Here is a 25,497-nt window from a genome sequence, read left to right as displayed (position 1 = left end):
ATGGGAATGTAAATTTTTGTAAACCTTTAGCATATTTAATAGGCTTCCCAAAATCAAATTTCAGCTTACATATTTAGTTACATGGGAAGCATTGTCAAAATAAAAAAATGTTTAATTTTCTTCAGGTTATATTTCAGTGAATATTAATATATGTTACAAAATTGTATGGGATTTCTAAAATTCTAAATATGTCTGAGTATATGCTATCATTCATAATTATGTTTATTATGTTAACTTACTGTAGACCACAGAAATAACCAAATTTCTTTGTATAAAAGTGTTAACCCAAGTGGAACAAAAATTAATTGAGTACCAAGAAAATGCTTTGCCAGATTTGCATGCTAAATCAGCAGATACTAAAATTGTTTAGATATACAATTTGAATGAACTCCATGGTCTAAGTCAAATTACCTATGATAACCCATCAGTTGTCAGTGCTATACAGCTAAACTGGAGAAACAACTGGTATTCAAGATGACGTAAGTCCAATGTTAAGCATGGACTCATGGAGAACCAGGACAGCAGCCTTGCCCTTCCTGAGTCCTTAAAGCTTTTGTTATTAAAGGTTATGCACTCCATGACTCATCATGGAAAAGATAAAATAATCCAAATTAAATATATATTGGTGTGCTGACTTATACATTGCTAAAGTAGTTTATAACCAATGTTTGGTTTGTCAAATCCATATTCCTGGGAAGACAATCAAATCTTCAAGTACATTTGGCTACCTCATGGGCCATTTAAACATTTCAATTGTCATTTTCAATGCATGTTTCTGGTTGTAAAAAAGCTTTCCTATGCAAGAGGGCTGATGTTATAACAGTAGATTATTATGCTACAGTGTATTTTCACCAGGTAAAGAAAGCTTTTTATGGGTCACTGGGGACAATCAACCCCTTCACAATCTAGAACCCAAAGATTGGGTCTTCTGAGAATATCTACTGTAAAGGCTATAGTTACACAACAGATTTTAAATTCTTTTGTGAAGGTTACGATAGAATCGGCTGAACAGAGAAGTATCTGTGCAGCTGCTGGCACTTGTGGCTTATGGAGAAATACATCAAATGAAGATTATAGAGATTTAGTTGTAGGGGATTAACGAAGAGATTTCTTAGTTAAGTGAGTAGATTCTTTAGCACATTCTTTGATTTAATTTTAGGTGGTTTGGTTTATGGGGATCCTTGGTATGAAGTATGCTCCAAACTCTTAGTATTATCCTCCCAGTAGTCATAATAATAGTCTCCCTGGTGCGCTGTATTATCTCAAAGGCTTTAAATGCTTGCATTCAGCCATCTCTAGAATGTCAAATGGTCTCTTTTCAAGTGGAATGACAAGAGCTGAAAGAAGTGCATGACCAGGAGGATACCATAACCTATGAATGATGTGGTGAGACTGGAAACCCAAAATGATGGCAAGTGAGTGTGGTGCTAAGGCCTTAAATTTTGGTCACACTCTCACCCAAGTGAGAACCTGACCAAAAAGGGAGAATTTTTTTAACAAAATTATGAGAGGCCAGTGTTTTGGACTGACCTCATGTGCTAGGCCCCAGCAAACCAAACAAACCAAAACACATAGATCCTAAAACAGACCAGGTTTTGTTTTTCTCCTGCAAACAGGATGTTCCACCATAAGGAGGTACCCTCTACTCAGTCCTTGTTCCCACTGTACAAAACTCACTGTTGTTTTACTGTTTCCCAGTGGGTTTCAAGACCAAATAAGTACATTTATGATGGTGGTAGTGACATGAATGACTAAAGTTTTGGTCAATCTCTCAAAATTGAGAAAATGACCAAAAGGGGGAAATTGTTAAAGCAAATTAAATATAGCCTGAGAAGGACTCCGTATTTCTATATTGGAGTCTCTGTGGATGAACGGTAACCTAACTTAGGAATATGTGCCTGTAAAAATAGCTGAGTCTTGGCCAATCCCAGCAACCCCAAATCAGGCCAGGAGATAAGGTACTTAATAAAACGTGGAAGTGCTCTGGATAATAGTGGCCATTTTTTTATTGCCTTCTTCCAAACTTATGGAATCATTTCCTTTGTAGTAATTAGCAGAATGTTTCAATTCATCTCCATAACGAACATTCCTGACAGCATAAGTATCCACCCCCTGAAGTTCCTGTTAAATCTTTTAACCATTTTCATTTCCTTTCACATAGAGACCATCAAGCTTCAGATGATCATGTGACAAAGTTTCCAGTCAGTTCCAGGTGAAGACACCACCCCTGGCCATCAGGATGCCACCCTGTCTCCACTAGACAGAGTAGGGCAAGAGTTCCATGATCTCCAGCAGGTAGGGACTACGCCCCAAGTTGGCGTGAAGCAGTTACAGTTCCTCTGCATCCCATAAAGATTTATGGGGGTCATGTCTCTCAGGAGGGAGATGAGGCAGGAGAATAGGGTCTGGAGGCAGGAAACCTAAGGGTTCACCTAACTTCCTAGAACTAAATCAAAAGGAAAACCCCAACTTTCCGCACCTAAGTAACAAACGGACCAGAGACTACTCCCTTTGCAACCCCCACTCCCCACTTTCTGCTTGGCAGATGGAAAATCTTTTGAAAGTACCTCTGATTGCCTTTCTGCAACCAATCCTGCATTTGCATAGAAGTGTAACTTTGTAACTTCACTTCAGCCTCTGATTGGTTGTGGAAAGCAACCAGTCAGACTGATTGCGGCCAAATCTTCTTTTGCATAGGAGTGTAACTTTGTAACTTCACTTTAGCCTCTGATTGGTTGTGGAAAGTGACCGATCAGACTGATTGCGGGCCAAATCTTCTTTTGCATAGGAGTGTAACTTTGTAACTTCACTTTAGCCTCTGATTGGTTGTGGAAAGTGACCGATCAGACTGATTGCGGGCCAAATCTTCTTTTGCATAGGAGTGTAACTTTGTAACTTCACTTTAGCCTCTGATTGGTTGTGGAAAGTGACCGATCAGACTGATTGCGGGCCAAATCTTCTTTTGCATAGGAGTGCAACCTTTGTAACTTCACTTCAGCCTCTGATTGGTTGCTTTCCACAACCAATCAGACTAATTGTGGCACCACTTTATTTACATGGGGTGAACGCCAAGTGGCCAATGGGAAACCTCTAGGAGGTATTTGGACCCCAGAAGATTCTACAGCAGGGGCTCTTGAGCCCATATGCTGGGGCCTGCTCCCACCCTGTGGAATGCACTTTTGTTTTCAATAAATCTCTGCTTTTGTTGCTTCATTCTTTCTTTACTTGCTTTGCTTGTGCCTTTTGTCTAATTCTTTGTTCAAAATGACAAGAACCGGCCGGGTGCGGTGGCTCACGCCTATAATCCCAGCACTTTGGGAAGCTGAGGTGGGTGGATCACCTGAGGTCAGGAGTTCCAGACCAGCCCGGCCAACGTGGCGAAACCCCGTCTCTACTAAAAATAACAAAAAAATTTAGTGGGACGTGGTGGCGCACACCTGTAATCCCAGCTACTTGGGAGGCTGAGGCAGGAGAATCGCTTGAACCCAGGAGGCAGAGGTTTCAGTGAGCTGAGATCGTGCCATTGCACTCCAGCCTGGGCAACAGAGCCAGACTCTGTTTCAAAAAATAAATAAATAAATAAAAAATAAAGGCAAGAACCTGGACACCCTCCACCCGTAAACAGCCAAGACTGTGCCACAGCACTCCAGCCTGGGCGACTGAGTGAGACTCTGTCTCAAAAAAATTAAAATAAAACAACAAAAGTATGAACCCAAAAAAACCACCTCTGTGGGCTGGATGTGGCCTTGGGGGTACCAGTTTGCAGACCCTGTGTCAAGCGGCCTAGGACCCAATCTGTATCCTTTGTTAACTGTCACCGATACTGACCTGAGACCTGGACCACTGGGATCCTGCCCTGAACCCCGTGCTTTAGTTGGCCCACTCCAGCTGGAGCGTATGTTCCCTTCTAGATCATGCTCCTGGTACCCTGGACTCCGGAAATCCCTGTGTAAACAGCCCTGAGCCTGCTTCCAAGGTCTGACTTCCATCCACCCAGGGCAGCCTGCCCTGCCTGGCCTGAGTATCGTTAGAATGAAGGATGGCAGGGTAGAGGGTGTGTGTTTGCCTGAACCAGTAGACCCCCTTCAGTATGTATGGGATGGAGTCGTGTGGGAATAGAAGCAGCAAGACTACTAGCAAGGGCTCTGCATTTGTACTCTTGCCCCTGGCTAGGCAGTCGCCAGGGGTGGGCCTGCTTGTCACTGACCCGTGGGTCAGGCTGTAAATAAGAGCGACTCTCGATTCACTCTTTACCCTGGGCCAGGCCGTCCGATGCATCCTGCATCCCATCATTCCTAATACCAACTCTGAGGATGCTGACAAGCAGCAGCCCCGTTTTACAGACCGAGGCACAAAGGCTGAACTAAGTTGCCCATAGCTAGTGAGTGGCAGAGGCAGGGTTTCAATGGGACAGTCCGTGGCGGAGCACACTGGCTCCGCCGCCAGCCCCCCTGCGGAACCCATCGGCGCTCGCCGCCTGGGACCGCCAGCCCGGGGCGGGGCGCAGGCAGGGACCCTCCGCTCCCCTCTCCGTCTGCCGCCCGGACGGGCCACCGCGGGGGCGCGAGGAAGGGGTGTTGGGTCGCCAGGGCCCGCCTCCCAGCTGCCCCGGCCGCCGGGGGGCCTGGCGGTGACGGCGGCGCCTGGCGGCGGGGATTTGGCGCGGGCCGGGGGCCGGGGCCGGGGCGCGGGGGCGCGAGGCTGGATTCCTAGGGCCGCGGCGCTTCCCGGCATGCTCCGCTGCAGGCCCGCGCCCGCGCCCGGACTTTGCCATCGGCGGGGCAGTCGCGGGATGCGCCCGGGAGCCGCAGCCTGAGGTGGGTGAGCCCCGCCGGGCCCGGCGGGCCGCGGCGAGTCGGGGAAGGGGACGCGGGGGGCGCGGGGCCTGGCCCGGCTGCCGGGGAGAGGGGAGGCGGGTGCCGCAGCTTTGTTCTCGCCGCGGGGCCGCGCGCCCGAAGTTGGGGAAAGGAGTAGGAGCCGCGCCCCGGAGCGCTCCGGGGCCCGTGCGGCGCGTCCCGGGCGGGCTGGGGGTCCCTCCCTCCCGGGGACGGAGTGGGCGTCCTGGGTGGACGAGCACGGGGAAGCGGGTTGGGTCTTGGGTCTGTTCTGGCCTTGTGGTTCTGGAACCGGAGGGGAAGGGGGAAAGTAAGGGAGAGAGAAAGAGACGGAGAAAAACAGGAAAACTTACTCTTCAGTACGCAGGGAAGAATAGAGAAAGAAAAACACAAAGAAACGCCACGCAGACTGCAGAGAAGGACCACGAACACACGCTCCGAGAAACACACTCAGCTCGCACGCACTGAGAAGCACACTTAAGATAAACACTCAGGTCACACACACAAGCACACTAAGAAACATTCAGTTCACACACACTCAGAAACACACGCACTCAGAAGCACACTCAAGATAAACACTCAGCTCACACAGAAGCACACTCGGAGAAACATTCAGTTCACACACACTCAGAAACACACGCACTCAGAAGCACACTCAAGATAAACACTCAGCTCACACACAGAAGCACACTCGGAGAAACATTCAGCTCACACACAGAAACATACTCTGAGAAACACAATCAGCTCACACCCACTCAAGCACACTCAAGATAAACAGCTCACACAAGCACATTCAGAAAACACTCAGAAACACAGCTCACACTCAGAAACACACTCTGAGAAACACAGCTCACACACTCAGAAGCACACTGAGAAACAGCTCACACACACAGAAACAGAAAAACACAGCTCACGCACACTAACACAAACACACACGGAGAAACACAGAAGCACACTCAGCTCACACACACCCAGAGAAACACGCTCAGAGAAACACTCAGAACGCACAGGAAGAGAGAGGAAACCAAGTGGGTGGTCTTGGAGGCCTGGGACCGGGGGAGGGGAAGGAGAGACACTGAGAAGGGGGAGACGGGAGCAGCAGAGGGAAAGATGCCTGGAGAGAGAAACAGAGATAAAGGCAGACATAAGAGGAGGCAGAAAACACAAAGGCCAAAAGGAGGTGGATAAAAGGACAGTAAAGAGAAACACACACGTAGAGAATTACCCTGAGAATTACCCCCCTCCCCCACCTACCTCTCACAAAATCAGCGACACACACAGAAGAGGCAGATGCCAGCCTTCTCCTTCTTGTGGTCCAGTGAGCTCGAGATGGGAGAGCAGCTCTGTGAGCCCTTTGAGAAAGGCTTCCTTGGCACTTTAAGCCAGGCATGTCCCAACCTTGTCTACCTGGCAAACTCCTGCTCATCCTTCAAAACCCAGCTCTAGCCTCACCACTCCTGTGAAAGTGTCAGTTCCCAGAAAGTGTCATGCAAGCACAGTTACTCTCTTTTCTGTGTTCTTCTGCAGGAAGCACAGGCACATGGAGTTCAAGTGCTTTGTCACCTGTCTGCCTCTCCCACCAGCTCCTTAAGATCAGGGTCTCTGTCCTATCTATCTCCAATCTCCAGTGCATGATGCATAGTAGATGATCAATAAATACTTAGTGAATGGTGACTGAGAGCGTTTGGACCCTCCGAGACATGGAGGATAGAATTAAGTGCAAATAGAGGAAAAGCACCCTCCTGGTATTCTAAGGACTCCTAAGTCAGAGTGTCTTTTTTTCACGTGGGGAAATTAAAGCCCAGAGAGGGAAGAATGCTTGCACAAAGAGAGGCAAGCAGGAGGCCTACAATGAAATAACAGTGAATATGTACTTCTGTGAGATGCCCTTGTTCTTCTGGCTTATGAGTTTAAAATAGGTGTGAAAGACCCCTGTTCTTCAGTTCCTCTCTCCAGAGGCAGCTACTGTTATCAAGTTACATTTTATGTGTGTTTGTGCCTATCGATGTGTTCATACTAAAAAAAATTGTGTGCACACACTAGTATATACAAATGCACGGACTTCTTTCATTCTTCTTTTGTACACAAATAAAAGAATTCTATGAGAAAAAGAAATAGATGAGAGTCTCCTGAGTGAAAACTGGCAAGAGGCAATGGACACTTTAATGCCAGTTCTAAGTTTCCAACACTGAAACTGGCAATTAGAACTCTTTCCAGAACCTTTACAGTCTTCTTTCTTCCTTAGAAAGGAAAAGTAGAGTGAATGTCCATCTCAGTGTAAGTGGATGGCTTTCCATCTCCTGACTGCATATTGGAAAAATTCTGTAACCTCCCTGAACCTCAGTTTCCTCAACTGTAAAATGGGATTACTAATGTCCACTTCATAAGATTGTTGTTGGAAAAGTTAACAAAGAACCTGGTGCAGAGTAGATCCTCAGTAAATACAGTTTCATCTTTCCTCTCTTTAATGGGTGTTCTTTTGTGCATGTTTTTATGGCTGCGAAAACAACTGCTAGTTAAAATGTTTCCTTTTGTCTAGGGTTTAAAAAGCTATCTTAAGGCCGGGCTCGGTGTCTCACGCGTGTAATCCCAGCACTTTGGGAGGCCGGAGGTGGGTGGATTACTTGAGGTCAGGAGTTCAAGACCAGCCTGGCCAACATGGTGAAACCCCGTCTCTACTAAAAATACAAAAAATTAGCCGGGTGTGGTGTCAGGCACCTGTAATCCTAGCTACTTGGGAGGCTGAGGCAGGAGAATCGCTTGAACCCAGGAGGCAGAGGTTGCAGTGAGCTGAGATCGTGCCATTGCACTCCAGCCTGGGTGACAGAGCTAGACTCCATCTTAAAAAAACAAACAAACACAAACACAAACAAACAAACAAAAAACAATTTTAGTCCAACTGGGGAGCAAATTCTTCTGAGAAAGGAAAAGGCAAATTTGGGGCATGGCATAAATTTTACCTTGGTTCTCTTCAGGCCCTCAGGTCTCTGCAGGTGTCGTGGAGGAACCTAGCACCTGCCATCCTCTTCCCCAATTTGCCACTTCCAGCAGGTAAGACCCACCTGTCCCACTCTCTTTCGTGGCTTCTTGACCAGATCTGCTCTGACTTCATGTTCTCTCAAGCTTTAGCCTGTGAGGAGGATGTGAGCGGGACTGAGTCAGGAGCCCTCTGGAAGCATGGAGACTGTGGTGATTGTTGCCATAGGTGTGCTGGCCACCATCTTTCTGGCTTCGTTTGCAGCCTTGGTGCTGGTTTGCAGGCAGCGCTACTGCCGGCCGCGAGACCTGCTGCAGCGCTATGATTCTAAGTGAGTGAGCCTATGGAGGGCAAGGAGGAGGGGTGGGCTCTAACTAAAGAAAAAGAGAGGAACACGTAGTTCAGTGTTGGGCAACTCTAACTCAGCTTTTCGGTTCTAAAATGGTACCTGCAGGTGTCCTTCCCTGTAAAGACCTCGGAGTTTAAGAATGTTCCTTAAGCCTCCCAACATCCTGAGTCACCTCCTTCTCTGCTTCCTGAGCCAAGAAGAAAGTCACTGAATATGAACATGTTCACCTAGCATAAAAGCTCAGCCATCTGTCTCAAACTGGCCACCTCACTTAGCATTTGGATAAGCCAAATCACTTTCCAGCCAGACCCACAGGAACAGAAATCAGATGCCCACACTCTGGCCATACATCTAAGCAACAAACATTTGGTTTTGTGAAATTCCAACTTAGGACTTTTTCTCTCTTTGCACAGCAGACTTTTTTTTTTTTTTTGAGATAGAGTTTCACTCTCGTCGCCCAGGCTGGAGTGCAATGGTGCAATCTTGGCTCACTGCAACCTCCGCCTCCCGGGTTCAAGTGATTCTCCTGTCTCAGCCTCCCACGTAGCTGGGATTACAGGCATGCACCACCACGCCCAGCTAATTTTTGTATTTTTAGTAGAGACGGGGTTTCACCATGTTGGTCAGGCTGGTCTTGAACTCCTGACCTCAGGTGATCCACCCGCCTCAGCTTCCCAAAGTGCTGGGATTACAGGCATGAGCCACCATGCTTGGCCTGCCCAGCAGATTTCTTTGTGATGCATTGTATGTGAAATATATTTTGTAAGCAAGATTCTATTTTCAATTTAGGGATATTTTAATTGATAGACCGTTCAGGGATTAACCCTTAGTTTTTCTTATCCTTCTGTCTTAATCCTATCAGCATCTCTGTCAAGTGGTTCATAATTTATAAATGCCCATTTATATGACCCAGGAAAGCTCTTCTACTGAACAGAATGCCATGGTATCTCATTTTCTAAAGTACCCTGTTGTAAAATTGGAGGTGTTTTTACTTCTTTCACTTTTCCAGTGTAACTAGGAAAAGGCAGGGATATAGGGATGGACCAAAGTGGTTCACAAGAGTTATTCTGCAGACCAGGTAGGGAGCCCATGTAGGTTTGGGTAATAGGAACCACCGCCTCTCTGTAAAATGTAGGATTAAAGGGAAAATACATTATAGAAGGATATAATTTTGTCCTGAAGGGATATCCCTAACATCTTTGTAATCAGGTAGTTATACCCTACTCTTTCTCTTGGTAGCTTATCTGACTCCATTTCACTTTTCTTTTGTTTTAGTGCTCCTGGCCTGCCTCCCCAACTCCCTGTCTAGCCGTGTGCCCTGCCCTCAGCTGCAGCCCCACTAGGCTTAGGTTTGGATCCGAGACAAGTGGTCTCTGCCCTAGCTTATTGACTCCCTTCCTTCTTTTATGGTGTATGTGGGCCTCAGTGAGGAGAGGATCAGCAGCAGTCACCCACCATGAAACCATTTAACGGGGGCCTTTTCTTCCAGGCCCATTGTGGACCTCATTGGTGCCATGGAGACCCAGTCTGAGCCCTCTGAGTTAGAACTGGACGATGTCGTTATCACCAACCCCCACATTGAGGCCATTCTGGAGAATGAAGACTGGATCGAAGATGCCTCGTAAGGCCATGGGAACTGTTTGCTTCCGGGCTTCTGGCAAATGATGCCCTTTGCTGGTGTCCTTTGCCAGAGCACTTAGCTGGCATTCAAGAACAGTCACTCTGTTACTTGCTGCTCTTTCCTATGCCTTTAGTATGGGGGAAAATCAGAATATGACTTGAAAGTGTTTGTCCTTTCCTTCTCTCCCCACATTTTGTAGACCTGAACACTGCGGCCTATAGTTGTGTGGCAAAGGTTGTTATAAAGTCACCCTGGTGTGCTTGGGTTATCCTTGAGTGCCCATAAATTTGGCTCAGGCTTCAGAGATGCAGCCCTTTTCTTTAGGATCTCAGGGGTCTCTCCATCCAACAGGAGCCCCTACATTTTGAGAAGCGGCTGCTACTTCATTGCCTTATCCATTTAGCCATCCATTCCCTGGGCCCATGTTTGTGGGGCATTATGTGGAGGGTACTGGGTCAGGTGCTGCAGATATTGAAACGGTTGAAAAGACAGTTATAGTCAGTATCACAGAAACTGTAAGAGATCCTTGTGTACAGTGCAGTAGGCACATGGAGAAGGCAGTGTCTAGGTTTGCCTGGGTTGGGGAGGTTGAGCTGGATCTCACGGAAGATATCACAGAGGAGGTGCCTTTTGACTTGGGTCTTGAAAGATGAGGAGGAGTTCCCCAGTCTGAGCAAAGGGGAAGGACACATTGGGCAGAGGGAACAGTCTACCAGAAGCTTGAGAGTTATATTAAAGCATGACTCGCTAGGCACACAGTGGAGCTTGCTGGAAGAGTGGATTGGGTGCAGGGAGGGGAAGGGAAGGGAGGTGCTCCCTCCTTTAACTCATGGGCTGGTTCATGTTGACACTGAGGCATTCCCACTCTCAGTGGTTGGTATTCGGCTGTGCCCACCGGTCAGGGCAAGTTGAGAAGCAAGGGTGGGAGCTGGAGGGTGGTGGGCCCCTCCAGATGAGCACTGATGACTTCTTCTTGTTTCCCCAGGGGTCTCATGTCCCACTGCATTGCCATCTTGAAGGTAACCCTCTCTTATTTCTCTGTGGGATAAAGGGTAGTCGAAAAGCACCACTGTGCGTGGATGGAGTAGAACGGGACCTTAGAAAGGGCACTGACCTCTCGCAAGAGGCCTTTCCTTAACATGACACTTGGAATTTTTGTGGTTTACTTCCCCCCCTGCCTGGACTGGCTGTTCACAGAATCTCAAGGCTGTTTCAAAGGCTTTATTTCATCTGGTCGTCTTAATTCAATGACCTGTGGGAAAGACAGCCTAGGTACACAGCCACCATTTCACTCCTCTTGGAGAAAGCTGTGTATGCCTGAGACCATGTAGCTGCCAAGAGAAATGGGGTTTCCCTGCTTCCCCCTGCGCACTCATTTTCACTAACAGAGAGTTCAGGCCTGTACGGTGAGTTTCTTTCTGTATTTGGATTTCTACTGTGACTAGAAAGTCATCACTAGCCCTCTTTGGCTGTGACCGTAGTCAGCCAAATGGGACAATCAGTGTTAAAAAACCAAAGCAGGCATACTTCAATCTGAAGGCAGAGGACTTTTTCTTTGAAAGCCTGGAGTCTTTGAAAAATTGCATCCAATTTGCATTTTGGGTAATTTTATGGTTTTAGCATTTGTTTTCAATTCTTGCCTGTTAATATCCTACCTAATAGAATAATAACTATACTGAAATATTTGGCCAGTTGCAAATATCAGGTTTTTTTTTTACATCAGTAACCTGGGTAATCACACATTTATCTCTTTGACTAGTAATTATTCAAGATTTCAAAAGAGACAACTTTGTCTTTTCTTTAGTGTCATTCAGTAGAAGACACTATTATTAAATCATTCTTTACCCCACCTCTTCTTTGGCTGTCTCTCTCAGGGGATGGATAAATGCCTAGTAGGAAGTTATTGTCTCAGAGTCCAGGCTTAGTTAATTCTGAGAGGCTCTTTGGATATACAACTATGGCTATAGATATAAATATGGTTATTGATAGAGCTAGGTAGGCATAATGGCTAGAGGATAATACTATACTACATTTCCCTTCTCCTGGCCAAGATGTGTCCTGGGTCTGGGTTTTGTCTCCTGTCCTCATCTATTAGGAGGATAAATGGCACCTGTGGTGTGAGATGAATCAGCTGGAGGGAGTCATATTGAATTGGAATCTGTGTCTACCCGGCGAACCTCAGATCAAAGGAGAGGGCTTCTAAGTCTCCTCTTGGGATCTTAAGACTCTTTTGCTAGGTCACCTGCCCTTGAGTCTCTGTGGTGGGAGCTGGGAGAGGGGTCTGGGCTAACTCCCAGGTGGACCTTTGGGCTTCTTTCTGCTCTCTACTGTCCAGCTCCAAGTATAGGTCAGGTAGGGGTGCTTCCTTGCCATGGATAGAGGCGCACCCATGTTGGTTGGTTCTAGCATGGGGTGGCCTGGAAAGGGGAAGCAAGCTCTGGGGTGGCCAGCTCTGTGGGTGGACCACGAAGAAGGCTGTAGTCAGTCTTGCCTTTTCCCTGCTTTTCCTAAGGTCCTTTCATCATCAGCTTGATAAACATGCTAATATATTACCTGAGACAATTGTTGAAATAAGTGCTGTTATTGGAGCATGTGCTTAAAGGGAACAATTGCCCTTTGTTCAGCCCCATTCCTGAGGGTGCCCTGTTGGAGATATTTATTCTTGTGGAAGACTAAACCATGAGATGAAGGAATAGAAAAAGAAAGTAGGTTTTTCCCCTAAGCGAGAAGGTGAAATTGGAGCACATGATTTTTCTTAAGACAGATTATTTCAGCTTAGGCTTCCCAGAGCCCACACCCTGCCCTTGATCTGCGGCTCCCACCCCAGGTCCTCTCCCAGCCATGCCCTTGGCTTTTGCCACTTCCCACGCGTTTCCTCTCATCTCTGTACTTTTCACATCTGGCCATTAGGTTAGGGGGCCAGCTGCGATGGAACTCACGGCAGGGCTGATTTGTCTTGTGGGGGTGGCGAGGCCCTGAGTGGAGCCAGGTCAGCCCTCATCTCTCTCCTCCCTGCCGCATTAGATTTGTCACACTCTGACAGAGAAGCTTGTTGCCATGACAATGGGCTCTGGGGCCAAGATGAAGACTTCAGCCAGTGTCAGCGACATCATTGTGGTGGCCAAGCGGATCAGCCCCAGGTGAGCGATTGGCGGCTTCGAGGTCCCCACACTCCCTGAGGGAAGAGAGGGGCTGGAAGCTGGGGTAGCCGCAGAGCTGGGCTCTTCTATAAAACGGTGCACAGGCAACTTCAGCTATTTGTTTCCCACACATTTACAGAGTGACCAGGAGGGTTTAGATACCAAGACTTCTCAGCTAAGGTGGGCTTCCACCATCCCCACCTGCAGCATGACCCATCTGAGAGGGCTTTGGGGAAGCTCCCAGCAGGTGCCTAGTCCTGACCCTGTCCTAGACCCTGCCCTGCAGAGCCCGTGGCCGCCCCTCTTTCCCAGCCACATACCAGCTCCCCTTGCCACGCCTTCCTCCCAGGCCAGCATGTCACACAAATGCCCACACCCCTGTCTCTGCCCGAATCTGTGTTGGAGACTAGCTTGAGGGACCCACTCTGGCTGTGCCCACTGCTCCATCCCTGGCCCAGGCCAGCAGCCTCCAGCACTGGGTGGGAGCTGAAGCCATATGGCATTCAACCTCCCAGATTCCAGGCTAACTGCGAAATCCCGTGTGGGAGGCAACCAGCAGGATTGCAGTCAACAGCTACACCCCCTCATTTGGGCTTGATTTCGTGAGGAAAAATAAAGCCCTTTTCTTAGAGCCAAGGGCTGTACTAAGTTTGTGCTGCCACCTGGTGGCTGGTATGCCGACGTGCCTGAGCAGAGGGTCGGGGCCAGGATGTTTTCCCCGTCAGCCACCTGGCCCCTCCGCTCACCCGGGAGGGCACCTCTGTATGCCTGCTGAAACAATGGCACTGCTGTGAGTTCCAGGGGCCCACACGTTCCTTGTTGCCATGGCCCCAGGTAAATCACGAGGAACCAGCCCTTTCTCTGCCTCAAGATTAACCAAATAAAAACGACCAGTTTCCTGAGTTGCCACGTGAGTTCCTCTGAGGGAATACACGACCTGGTCAGCTTGAACTCAGTCCAGGCAGTTCAGTGAGTTGAGAGAGTGGGAGGGAGATAATCCAGGGAGGGACTCAGCCGAGAACAGTTCCCTGCCTTCTCTGGAATTGCTTCCAGTGGGCTGTAGCCACATGGTCAGCCCCTGGCTTTATAAGAACCCGCATCCCAGGCTCTGGGTGGGCACTGGGCATTCCTTCCCCATTATTTTATTTATTTATTTATTTTTGAGATGGAATCTTGCTCTGTCACCCAGGCTGGAGTGCGGTGGTGTGATCTTGGCTCACTACAACCCCCACCTACCGGGTTCAAGCGATTCTCCTGCCTCAGCCCCCTGAGTAGCTGGGATTACAGGTGCCTGCTACCATGCCTGGCTAATTTTTGTATTTTTAGTAGAGACGGGGTTTCACCATGTTGGCCAGGCTGATCTCAAACTCCTGACCTCAGGTGATCCTCCTGCCTCACCTCCCACAGTGCTGGGATTATAGGTGTGAGCCACCACACCTGGCCTCCTTCCCCATTAGTTTTAAAGATTCTACACTGTGGTATTCACTAGACCCTTCGTCATGCTTTTTGTGCCTTCTAAGAGCCACTTAGAGGCCAGGCAGATTCCTGTGATACAGGTTACAAGGCAGCACTTTCAGGAGGTTGAGGCCTGGGTGAGTAGGATCAGCACGGGTCCTAAGATGAGGGTGTGGCATTGTCCAGAGAGTGGACCTGTTCTGGTGCTCACAGGCCCGTCCTAAAGAGTACCTTGGACTACTTCTAGAATGCTCCGTGCCATAATTCAGCCAGGGTCCTGCTTTGTCCTTTTGCCCTCACACTTCTTTCTCCTTCTGGCCATGTTTTGTCCCCATTGTTTTTCCTGCTCCATTTATCCCACACAGTGTGTTGATGGCCTATGAGTCTCGAGGAGGTGGCTTCATCTCCAGGGCACTAGAGAAAGGAGCTGGCTGAGATAGGCGCTGAGGGTGACTGTGTCTCTGCATGTCCTCACCGGCTCCACAGCCGTGAATAAGAGTGTTTGAGGCCATCTTTTTTTCAAGTGCTTTTAGAAATCAAACAATACATCTTTATTTTTTCTTCCTATCGAGTGTTCATGAGCAAAGATTTGGAGCAAAACCTTGTGCCACGCAAATCAGAATGAATTGTAGTTCTGAACTTGATTTAAAAAAATTAACCACAGGGTAGAAGAAATCCAGTAGAGCAGTGTGAAGCCAAATGAAACTCATGGCCTTCTTTTTCGGTGTCTTACATACCTTTAGCTTTGTATTTTTTTTTTCCTGAATACAAGAGTAATTAATGCTTATAAAAATGTAAAATACTGCAGACATAGATGACCTGGAAAGTCTACTCCCTCCCAATTGTAGGAAAAAACCACTATTAAGTGGTGAGTGTTCCTCCAGATCCTTCCCAACCCCACATTTCAGAGCTTTTGTTTATCTATTTTTATGCAAATGACAGATCGAGCTTTACATATTATTTGGCAATTTGCCTTTTTAATATAGTAGTAATCTTGAACATCATTCCATATGTATGACTGTATTTTAAAAAACCGTTGGAACTGAAACAAAACTAGAAAACAAAGTAGTCTCTACAAAGACTGAACCTGAAGTCTTTGTGCCTAAGTGTCTGTCTGAGAATGCAGAAGCAATTGGAGAAAGAACCATTAAAGACCAGGTCTGGAATACCAAAAAAGAAGAACTGGAATAAAGATAGAAAGGAAGGAAGGGGCCAGGCGTGTGGCTCACGTGCCTGTAATCCCAGCACTATGGAAGGCTGAGGTGGGTGGATCACTTGAGGTCAGGAGTTCAAGGCTAGCCTGGCCAACATGGTGAAACCCTGTCTCTACTAAAAATATAAAAATTAGCTGGGCATGGTGGTGCGTGCCTGTAATCCCAGCTACTTGGGAAGCTGAGGCAGGAGAATCAGTTGAGCCTGGGAGGTGGATGTTGCAGTGAGCTGAGATAGCACCATTGCACTCCAACCTGGGTGACAGAGCGAGACTCCGTCTCAGGAAAAAAAAAAAAAAAAAAGGAAGGAGAAAAGGAGATCAGGAAAGTGAAGTACTGAACACCTTTTGCCTCCGGTCAGGGTGGATGATGTTGTGAAGTCGATGTACCCTCCGTTGGACCCCAAACTCCTGGACGCACGGTGAGACCAGGGGTGGGTGCATGTTCGGTTTTTCATGCAGAGGTCCACAACCGTTTTATCAGATCTGTGAGGCTGGCTGACTGGCTTGTGTAGGGAGGGTGGCTTTGCAGCCTCCTTAGGCTGCCCGGGCCATGGGTGCCATTTACTTCAGTGAGTGGCGCCTGACTGGGTGATAGAGGCCAGTCCTCTCCTGAAACCCAGGAGAAGAAAGAGCCAGTCTTAGATTTTAAATTGTTATGATTAGACTTCCGGCCATGTTACATCCTAACTGTGCCTTCCCTTCTACCTTTTCCCCTTTCCCCCTCTGATTTTTGTACCCCAGAAGCAGACATGCCTTAGCTGTGAGTGCCACCCAGTTGGGCGGTGGGGCAGTGGTTCCCAGAGCAGTGAGAATGGAGGTGACAGGTCAGCCACAGCTGTGCTCACCTGCCACCAGACATGCGCATACACAGAGTGTACTTAGCCCTATGAAATTGTTATGTTCCTGTACCAGATGCAACCCATTTAAGAAATATAGATTCTTTCGTGCCTTGGATTTATATGACTGTTTCATACACATGTAACAGTTGCCAGATCAGCAGTGGGTCACAGCGCTTCAGCTTTGGTTTCTCTGCCCCACTCCTACTGCTGCTGAGCTTTGTCCGTGGGTTAATAATCTGTAATCTATTCTCAAATGCATCATGGTACTAACCATATAAAAGGTATTCTACAGTGAATATTTCAGCACTGAAAAATCTACTCCTCACTTTGGTTTTCAGTTACATTTTTTTTTTTTGAGTTGGATAAACCAGCCCTGGGCCTTACCAATTTGTAATCAATAAGGAATATTTAAGTGAGGGTGTGTCTGTCCTATGTTTCAGTGGGCAGCGGTTGGGGAATATGCTCATCTGATTGACTATATCTGAACTGTTTCACAAAGCGCTCTTTGGGGAGATGTTAATAGGTGTGCTGCAGAAAATGGCTTCCACAGTCTTAAATAAGCTTGTGAGAGACAGCCTGTTATATTCTCCTTGGAGCTTTACCAGGTACATCTCAGAAGGCTCTGAGGCAGGCTTCAGTTAACCATGTTTAACCCAGCCATCTCCAAATTTATTTGAGCATGGAGCCAACTTTAAATTGCATACCTACCAACATCCTAGGGAAGGGTGTGCAGTTTGGGGAATACTAGTCAAAAAGTCTATCTATTTGGGCTTTTGTGCAAAGTCCCTCATTTCCTAGGAAACCTGACCCTATTTTCTTTTTTTCCCTAGGACGACTGCCCTGCTCCTGTCTGTCAGTCACCTGGTGCTGGTGACAAGGAATGCCTGCCATCTGACGGGAGGCCTGGACTGGATTGACCAGTCTCTGTCGGCTGCTGAGGAGCATTTGGAAGTCCTTCGAGAAGCAGCCCTAGCTTCTGAGCCAGATAAAGGCCTCCCAGGCCCCGAAGGCTTCCTGCAGGAGCAGTCTGCAATTTAGTGCCTACAGGCCAGCAGCTAGCCATGAAGGCCCCTTGCCGCCATCCCTGGGTGGCTCAGCTTAGCCTTCTACTTTTTCCTGTAGAGTTAGTTGTTCTCCACGGCTGGAGAGTTCAGCTGTGTGTGCATAGTAAAGCAGGAGATCCCCGTCAGTTTATGCCTCTTTTGCAGTTGCAAACTGTGGCTGGTGAGTGGCAGTCTAATACTACAGTTAGGGGAGATGCCATTCACTCTCTGCAAGAGGAGTATTGAAAACTGGTGGACTGTCAGCTTTATTTAGCTCACCTAGTGTTTTCAAGAAAATTGAGCCACCGTCTAAGAAATCAAGAGGTTTCACATTAAAATTAGAATTTCTGGCCTCTCTCGATCGGTCAGAATGTGTGGCAATTCTGATCTGCATTTTCAGAAGAGGACAATCAATTGAAACTAAGTAGGGGTTTCTTCTTTTGGCAAGACTTGTACTCTCTCACCTGGCCTGTTTCATTTATTTGTATTATCTGCCTGGTCCCTGAGGCGTCTGGGTCTCTCCTCTCCCTTGCAGGTTTGGGTTTGAAGCTGAGGAACTACAAAGTTGATGATTTCTTTTTTATCTTTATGCCTGCAATTTTACCTAGCTACCACTAGGTGGATAGTAAATTTATACTTATGTTTCCCTCAAGTGTGTAGTTATTGAATCAAATTCATATGCATGGTGTATTGTGGGACATACTTAGATGGAAGGAGAGAGCCTAAGAATCCTGAGGATGATTTCTGTGTATGCCTCAAAATGAGATATTTAGGCTGGGCGCGGTGGCTCACACCTGTAATCCTCGTACTTTGGGAGGCTAAGGTGGGTGGATTGCTTGAGCCCAGGAGTTTGAGACCAGCCTGGGCAACATGGTGAAACCTCATCTCTACACAAACTACAAAAATTAGCTGGGCATGGTGACACGTGCGGCTGCTTGGTAGGCTGAAGTGGGAGGATCGCTTGAGCCCAGGAGGTGAAGGTTGCAGTGAGCCCTGATTGTGCCACTGCATTCCAGCCTGGGCGACAGAGTGAGACCATGTCTCCAAAACATACATATATATAAAATATATTTAAAGACCTCTTGGAGTTCAGGCAGAAGTGAAGATAGCACTATGAAGTAGTTTCCATGTTAACAATAGCAATGACTTGAACGATGTGTTCCCCCTTCTGATATTAATACCTGTTCATTTTGCAAACATTGAAAGATTATGAAAGCTATGACCCAGAATCACAATTATATAATTTGGATACATACCCAAATGGCATAATTTCTGTCATAAGCCTGTAGGAAAAGCTTGAAGTTCTTCACTTCTCAGATTCTCAGAGCCAGCTTGCTCTTGGGAGAGGGGCCTGGTATAGGGGCTGCCCAGGTTCGTAGCCTATGCTGTCAAGCATGTTTGGAGTTGCACATCTGTTCCCATGACATTTTCTCTGTCTAACTGAAGTCAGAAAATTCCTCAGCTGGATTCTGGGGAACCAGGAACCCATATTCCCAAATCCAAGATTGGGACCTGGTTTGTCTTTCCATTTGGGCACATTTCATTCTTTCCAGGAAAACAGGCCACTTCCAACCTGCACAATGTACACCAAACCACAGAACCACAGCTGGGATATGGAGTCAGGAGAGGGAAGCTGGAGCTCAACTCTCATGGACTAAAGGATGGATTCTGGATGGGCTCCAGGGGACACCTTATTGGATTGGTGGCTTCCATCAACTCTTAAAAACGTTAAGTGGTGAACTTTCCCGTCCTGTCAAGCTGTGAATGGGGAATGTATACAAAGTCACTTTGACTTTTCTGTTTGAGGCCTCCACAGTAAACATCCAGAGTCATCCTATTTTTGTCTTTTTACCTCCCTTTCAGAACCTGTTTTCGTAATTAGACTGGAAAGCAATTCATGCTAAGTTTGCAATGGCTGCCACAGTTGTAAGTGTCCCCTGCATTTTAACCTGCACTAGAGCCCTAAGCCACAGAGAAGCAGTTCTGAATTGGTATCTCAAATACCATCCACCTGGTGTGGGTCTGCAGGGTGGAGAGCTTTCCCAGCACCCCTGAAGCAATGCCCAATGTCGATTACCTTCTCTGAGTCCTGGCAAGTCCTGGCACATTGGCTTTCTGGATCCCTTAGATGCTGCCCTTTCTGTTGTGAGGAGAGGTTGCCGAAGATATTGGAGTTGTCTGCTGGACTGTAGGATTTCTGATCCCACTGCTGTGTAGTTTTTTTTTCTAGTGCTGGACAAGTAAGAAGCCTCTGGATAAATTTGGTGTTGGTGGCTGATGGTTGAAGTGGAAGCAGTCTTTGGGGTAGGAGGCAATGCCACTCCTCTAGGCCCTTCGGGAGTTGGCTGAAGTTACTTCCTCCCTTGGAAGGGGCTGGTTAGTGAGTGCCAGGGATCTCAGGACTGTCTCTGTGCCAGGTGTGGTTTCCCAGGCAACAGACACATTCCTAAGTGCCTAGTTCTCTAGCGTCTGTATACATGGTAGTAGAGCCTTCCTTCCATGTCTCTCTTCCCTCTGGCCTGGAATAGGAGCATTAGACTCAAATTCTGATGAAAAAGAAATTACTTGGAGATAGAGATTCAATGTGAAGAGAACAAGATATTTGAAGTCAGAATTAGGTTTGAATTTGGGCTCAGTGACTTACAGTGTGAGCTTGGTCAAGTTCTTAACATTCTGGTCCTTAGCATTCTCATCTGTATGATCAAGGCTATTGTCATTGGGTTGGTATGTCAACAGGCAAAACGGTATGTGTGAGCTGCCCAATTGTGGGCCTGGTTCTGATTAGCCAATGTTAACAGCCTTCTCTCCACAGCTTCCCATTCTCTGATGCGGCTGACCCAGATGGCGTCACCTCAGTTACCATGGCTTGGTCCAAGCAGTGACTTCTGTTCATGGGCTCTGGAATTGAGTGGCCAAAAATCTGGAATCCCTACAGTAGGGAGAGTAGCTTTGTCCCTGCCCCACTACAAGTCTGTTCATATGGAGACATACAAAGCCGTTGCCTCTTATCAGTGTTCAAAGGGTCGATTGTGCAACTCACATTCCTCCAGAGAAATTCCCCCAGCTTGTGAGATCTCCGAGAGGGAACACGTATTCCTGGCATCCAACTTCCCCTGGTGCTCCGCCTGACCTGCCTCATTCCAGGAGTTCCCTCTCTTCAGAGACCCTGTGTGCCCACACGAGCAGACTTTTAGAAAATGGCCTACAGTTCAAAGGCCCTGCATTGCTTTATGGCCTTGGAAATGTGGGGAAAGTGTCAGATGAAGAATTTCTATCCTCCTCACCTCCTCCCTGTCTCCAATAAATGCATACCAAGAGCTTTCTGTGGAAGAGGGTTCGTGCTAGATGCTGGAGCTATGAAACAAAAGGCACAATCCCTGCCCTTAAGGAGCGATAGAGAAATGAGCAGCTGCTGGAGCCATGACTGTAGCCAGTGCTGTGATGGAGGGGACCACAAGAGGGACTGTGGGCACACACAGAAGGGACAGGGCAGGGGTGGGGTTGAAATAGGGAAGAGCTGCTGCCTGAATGGAGACTTGACAAAGAAGGAGTCAGGCATCAGAACAGAAAATGGTCCCAGCTACTCAGGTGGCAGGGGCGGGAGGATCACTTGAGCCCGGGTTGGGTGGAGGCTGCAGTGAATCTTGATAGAGCCACTGCACTGTAGCTTGGGCAACAGAGCAAGACCCTGTCTCAAAACACACACATGTACACACACACAGAAAGTGCCGGGGGAAATAATATGGTTGTGCTGTGTTTGTTCTGGTGGGTCTTACTGTGTTTCTATGAGAAAGGCTGATGAGCAATTTTCAGAATTTGAGGCAAAACTGGTTCTTCCTGTTTCATCCTATTTGTATTTTTATTATCCCAATTTTGCAGGTAAGGAGACCAAAGCATAAAGATCAGTAACCCTCCTGGAGTCTCACAATTAATATGAATCAGAGCAGGATCTTCAACTCCTCAACTTGTGTTTTTAACTGGCACATCTTCCTGCCTGGGTGCAGCAGGTGGGAAATCCATCATGGAAAGGAAAGAACAGACATGAGAGTCATTCCATTCTCTTCCAGTTCAAATCTTTTTTGTGAAAAAAATGGTAGTTGTGACCCATGAATTAATTTCACGGCCCACTAATTGGTTACAACCCACAGGATGATAGAACATAGGTACTAAAATGAGGGCTGGGGCATGGGTGAGGTATTTCCTCTCCTTCCAAAATGACTTAATTTTATCCATTTAAAATAAAATTTGCATTTACCAGAATAGTGGCAAAAATTTATTGTGCAGAATAGAATAATTGATTTATTACATGAATGATTAGTTCAAGAGTCATCTGTTGAGCATCTGCACTGGATTAGGCCCAGAGATGCATGAATGAATAAAAAGATAATGCCTCTCTTGAGGTACATATAATCTAAGGTGGAAAGAAAACCATAAAGAGTCATTTTCAATACAGTGTGGTAAGGGCTAAGGGAGGGAATGTGTGTGTGATGACAGCACAGAGCAGGGCCACCAAACCCAGGTCATGAGAGTTTCCTAAAGGTGGTTACATCTCAGAATAGTCTGTCGAGGAGTAGGCGTTAGGAGAAGACAGGGTGGGGTTGGGAAGGTGGAAGTGGAGGACAGAGCATCCAGGCAGGGCCATCTTGCAGACATGACATTCCATGCCATGCTCAGGACATGTTAGCTGGTTCAGTACTGTGAGTGTCAGGTGGGAGCTGTGGCATGGTAGGAGGTAAGCCTGGGGAAGAAGGTGAGGATGAGACTCTGGAGAGTCTCATAGGCCTTGCTGAGGTCTTTGGACTTTTTCTCTAGGTGATAGGGGGCAATTGAATGTTGAAAATTGTTTTCTTATTTTTTTCCTGGGGCATTAGCAATTGATCACTGCACCCTCACCAGCCTTTAATGTTTTCCTAATTTGATAGGTGAACAATGGCCTAGCATTGTGTTAATTTGCATTTCCCTGACTACTGGTGCAGTTAGACATTTTTTTTTCAGGTGTTTATTAGCTATTTGTACATATTCATGCCCTTTGCCCATTTTTCTACTGGGATTTTAGTATTCTCATTGACTTATATGAGCTCTTTATATGTTAAATATAACAACCCTTTGTCATATTTATTGCATATATTTTCACCCAGCTTTGTCATTTGCTTTTTAGTTTTGTTTACAATGGTTTCTGATGTCCAGAAGTTTCAAATTTGGTGTAGTCAAATTTATTGATTTTCTTTTTGTTAGTTATTCCTTCCATTGCTTTTATACTTTCTTATCTAGAGATCAAATAAATATCGAGAGCTGGAGCTATGGAACAAAAGGCACATAATAATATTCACATGTTAGGAGTAGTGGCAGAAAAAAACAACAGGGTAGAAAAAACCCAAACCTTCCTTTATCCACCCCAAATCCACCCCAATCCACCCAAATCCTGTGGGAACAGTCACAGGTCAAAGAAATAGACAAGAATGGTGAGGAGAGGAAGGGAACACCTTGAAGGACGAGTAGGAGCTGGTCAGGCATACAGGGTGTGTGGGAGTAGCACAGAAAGGAAGCTGCATGTCCCAAGGTAGAGGATGAAGAGACAAGCATGTCTGAGTGCGGGGGATGCAGGGCAGAGAAAAGCCACACAATTTCTGCTCTCATGAGATTGTAGTCTGGTGAGGAAAGACATACATTAAACAAATGTTGCTTAAATAAATGTAAAATGAAAACTTTAAAAGTGTTGTAAGAAAATAATTTGAATCTTATGAGAGATTATAAGGGAAACTGATCTATCTAGATGTCAAGGAAGGCTTCCAGTAAGAAGATCTTTGATATACTATCTGGAGGATAAGTAGGAGTCCAGAGGTGAAGAAGTGGATGTACGAGAAACTGTACGTGCAAAGGCCCTTTGGCAGAAGGACAAGAACTGAGACCAGGCCAGTGTGACTGAAGAGCAGAGCAGACAGGGAAGAAGGCCAGGTGAAAATGGGGGAGGGACTGAATCATGCCAGACCTTGCAGGCCATGTGAAGGACTTTGGTCTTTCTCTGAAGAGTGATGAGAACCCATTCAAATGGTTTCTTCAGATCTGGTGGGGTTTGATTAGAGGTGGAGACATAATCAGATTTGTATTTTGAGAAGATCCTTTTGCCTTCTACGTGGAGAACCAATAGGAGGAGGCTGGAGCAGATAGGAGCTGCCTGATGCTGCTGCAGCAGTCTAGGTGAGAGATGATGGTAGCTTGGTCTAGGCAGGGAGAGGAAGATGGAAAGGGGAGTGGAGCATTTGAGAAATGTTTAGGAAGTAAAATAAATAGAATTTGGGTGGATTGGATATGGGACAGTGATGCAAGATAATAGTGTGCCAAGAAAGACTCCTAGGTTTCAAGTTTGCACACCTGTATGGGGGTGACAGTTTGGGGCTAGGGGTCACTGGTACAGGAAGCACCAGAAGAGGATCAGGTTTGGGGACGAGTTTAAAGTCATCCATTTTGGAGTTGAAGAGTTTGCGGTACATTTGAGATATCTGAGTTGAGTTAGAGATATAATGATTGGAGCTCAGAAAAGACTGGGCTGAAGGCTTTTCATTAAGTTATTACGAGAGTTTTGGCCATGGGTGCAATCCTAGGGAGAGAGTGTGGAGTGAAAATTGCAGAGGGGTGTGAGATACTCTTAACATCGAATATGATACTGGGCCAGTTCAAAGCTCTGTACTGTTATGTTGATGGCTAAATGAAATTGCATATGCCCAGTTCCTGGCACACAGTAGGCACTCAGTAAATATTAAATATGTCTCCTTTTTCTCCTTTGTTTCTCTGCTCCCTTTATTCTATTTCTCTCTCTTTTCTGGCTCTATGTATTACAGCCAGAGACTCAAGCTGACTTCTTTCAACTTCCCCAGGGTACCTAGTGCACAAACCTGGCATACATCGCTGTCCTCCAAGATCCAGCCTGGGAGAGCCTACCTCTTGAGAGCTGTCTCAAGCTGAAGTAAGTTTAGTTACCAATGATCAGCGCTCAGAGAGCCAGTTTTTTTTTTCCTTTCTTTCCTTCCTTCCTTCCTTCCTTCCTTCCTTCCTTCCTTCCTTCCTTCCTTCCTTCCTTTCATTTGTTCTTTTTTCTAGATGGGATCTCACTCTGTTACCCAGGCTAGAGTGCAGTGGCATGATCTCTCAGCTCACTGCAACCTCCGCCTCCTGGGCTCAATCAATCCTCCCACCTCAGCCTCCTGTGTAACTGGGACTACAGGTGCATGCCACCAAACCTGGCTAATTTCTGTATATTTTTTTTGTAGATATGGGGTTTTACCATGTTGCCCAGGCTGGTCTCCAACTCCTAAGCTCAAGCGATCTGCCCACCTTGGCTTCCCAAAGTGCTGGGATTACAGGCATGAGCCACAGCCCCCGTCCGAGAGCTAATTTTCTTAGGACACACAGCAACTTCTACTGGATGATCGCACCTTAGAATGATAATTATGTCACTTTGCATTTCCAGAACATTTTGTATTTTTTCAGAGAGTTTTCACAGTGATTATCTCAGTTGTTCATCAAAGGATTTTTCATTATGAACTGCATTTGCGTATTTTATTTACCTATAATCCTTTCCCCGCTGCTGAAACAATAGCATTCTGAGCAAACATGCATATGGCTAACAAATCCACTCTTATTCATAAGATTTCTTTTTCTTGTTTTCCCATTTTATTTTTAAATCATGATTTTTATCTTCCAGGCCATATTCTTTCACACATTTTTGTTATTCTCAAAATCATGATTTCATTCTTTCTCTTCTGATTTGGCACGTGCCCTCTTCATCTCCTCTCACCGACGAGGGTTCTGGCCCCTAACGCCCATTGTTCCAGTACATTCAGAGACTCACGTTTCTGACTCCTCTCCACCTCATTCCTCTCTGAGGCAAGTGCTGTTTATTCTGCATTGAAGCTTCATATTACCTTTAACTAGAGATTTGTTATGCAAGACAACCTCATGATCGTGCAGCCTCATGCAGATTTTTCCTTTGCCCTGGCATCTTGAAGATTCTTTTTTGCTTTTCAA

The 25,497-nt window shown here is 46.7% G+C and overlaps 1 protein-coding gene across 2 annotated transcripts; it reads left to right on the top strand.

Moving 5' to 3' along the window:
• The first annotated feature begins 4,528 nt into the window (after nucleotides 1-4,528).
• On the top strand, nucleotides 4,529-18,124 carry TMEM98 (transmembrane protein 98). Of its 2 annotated transcripts, XM_001174595.6 has the most exons (8): nucleotides 4,531-4,817; nucleotides 7,811-7,886; nucleotides 7,959-8,143; nucleotides 9,651-9,782; nucleotides 10,768-10,801; nucleotides 12,807-12,922; nucleotides 15,950-16,009; nucleotides 17,260-18,124. In XM_001174595.6, exons 3-8 carry the CDS (start codon nucleotides 8,013-8,015, stop codon nucleotides 17,465-17,467), a joined length of 681 nt encoding a protein of 226 aa, XP_001174595.1. In that variant the 5' UTR covers nucleotides 4,531-4,817; nucleotides 7,811-7,886; nucleotides 7,959-8,012; the 3' UTR covers nucleotides 17,468-18,124. The 2 variants fall into 2 exon arrangements, with proteins under 2 accessions (XP_001174599.1, XP_001174595.1); XM_001174599.6 differs by lacking the exon at nucleotides 7,811-7,886 and having other exon boundaries at nucleotides 4,529-4,817.
• The last annotated feature ends 7,373 nt before the right edge of the window (nucleotides 18,125-25,497 follow it).

The sequence above is a fragment of the Pan troglodytes genome, chromosome 19 (genome assembly GCF_028858775.2).
Source record: "Pan troglodytes isolate AG18354 chromosome 19, NHGRI_mPanTro3-v2.0_pri, whole genome shotgun sequence".
NCBI lineage: Eukaryota > Metazoa > Chordata > Mammalia > Primates > Hominidae > Pan > Pan troglodytes.
This window is presented reverse-complemented; position numbering and strand designations above follow the sequence as displayed.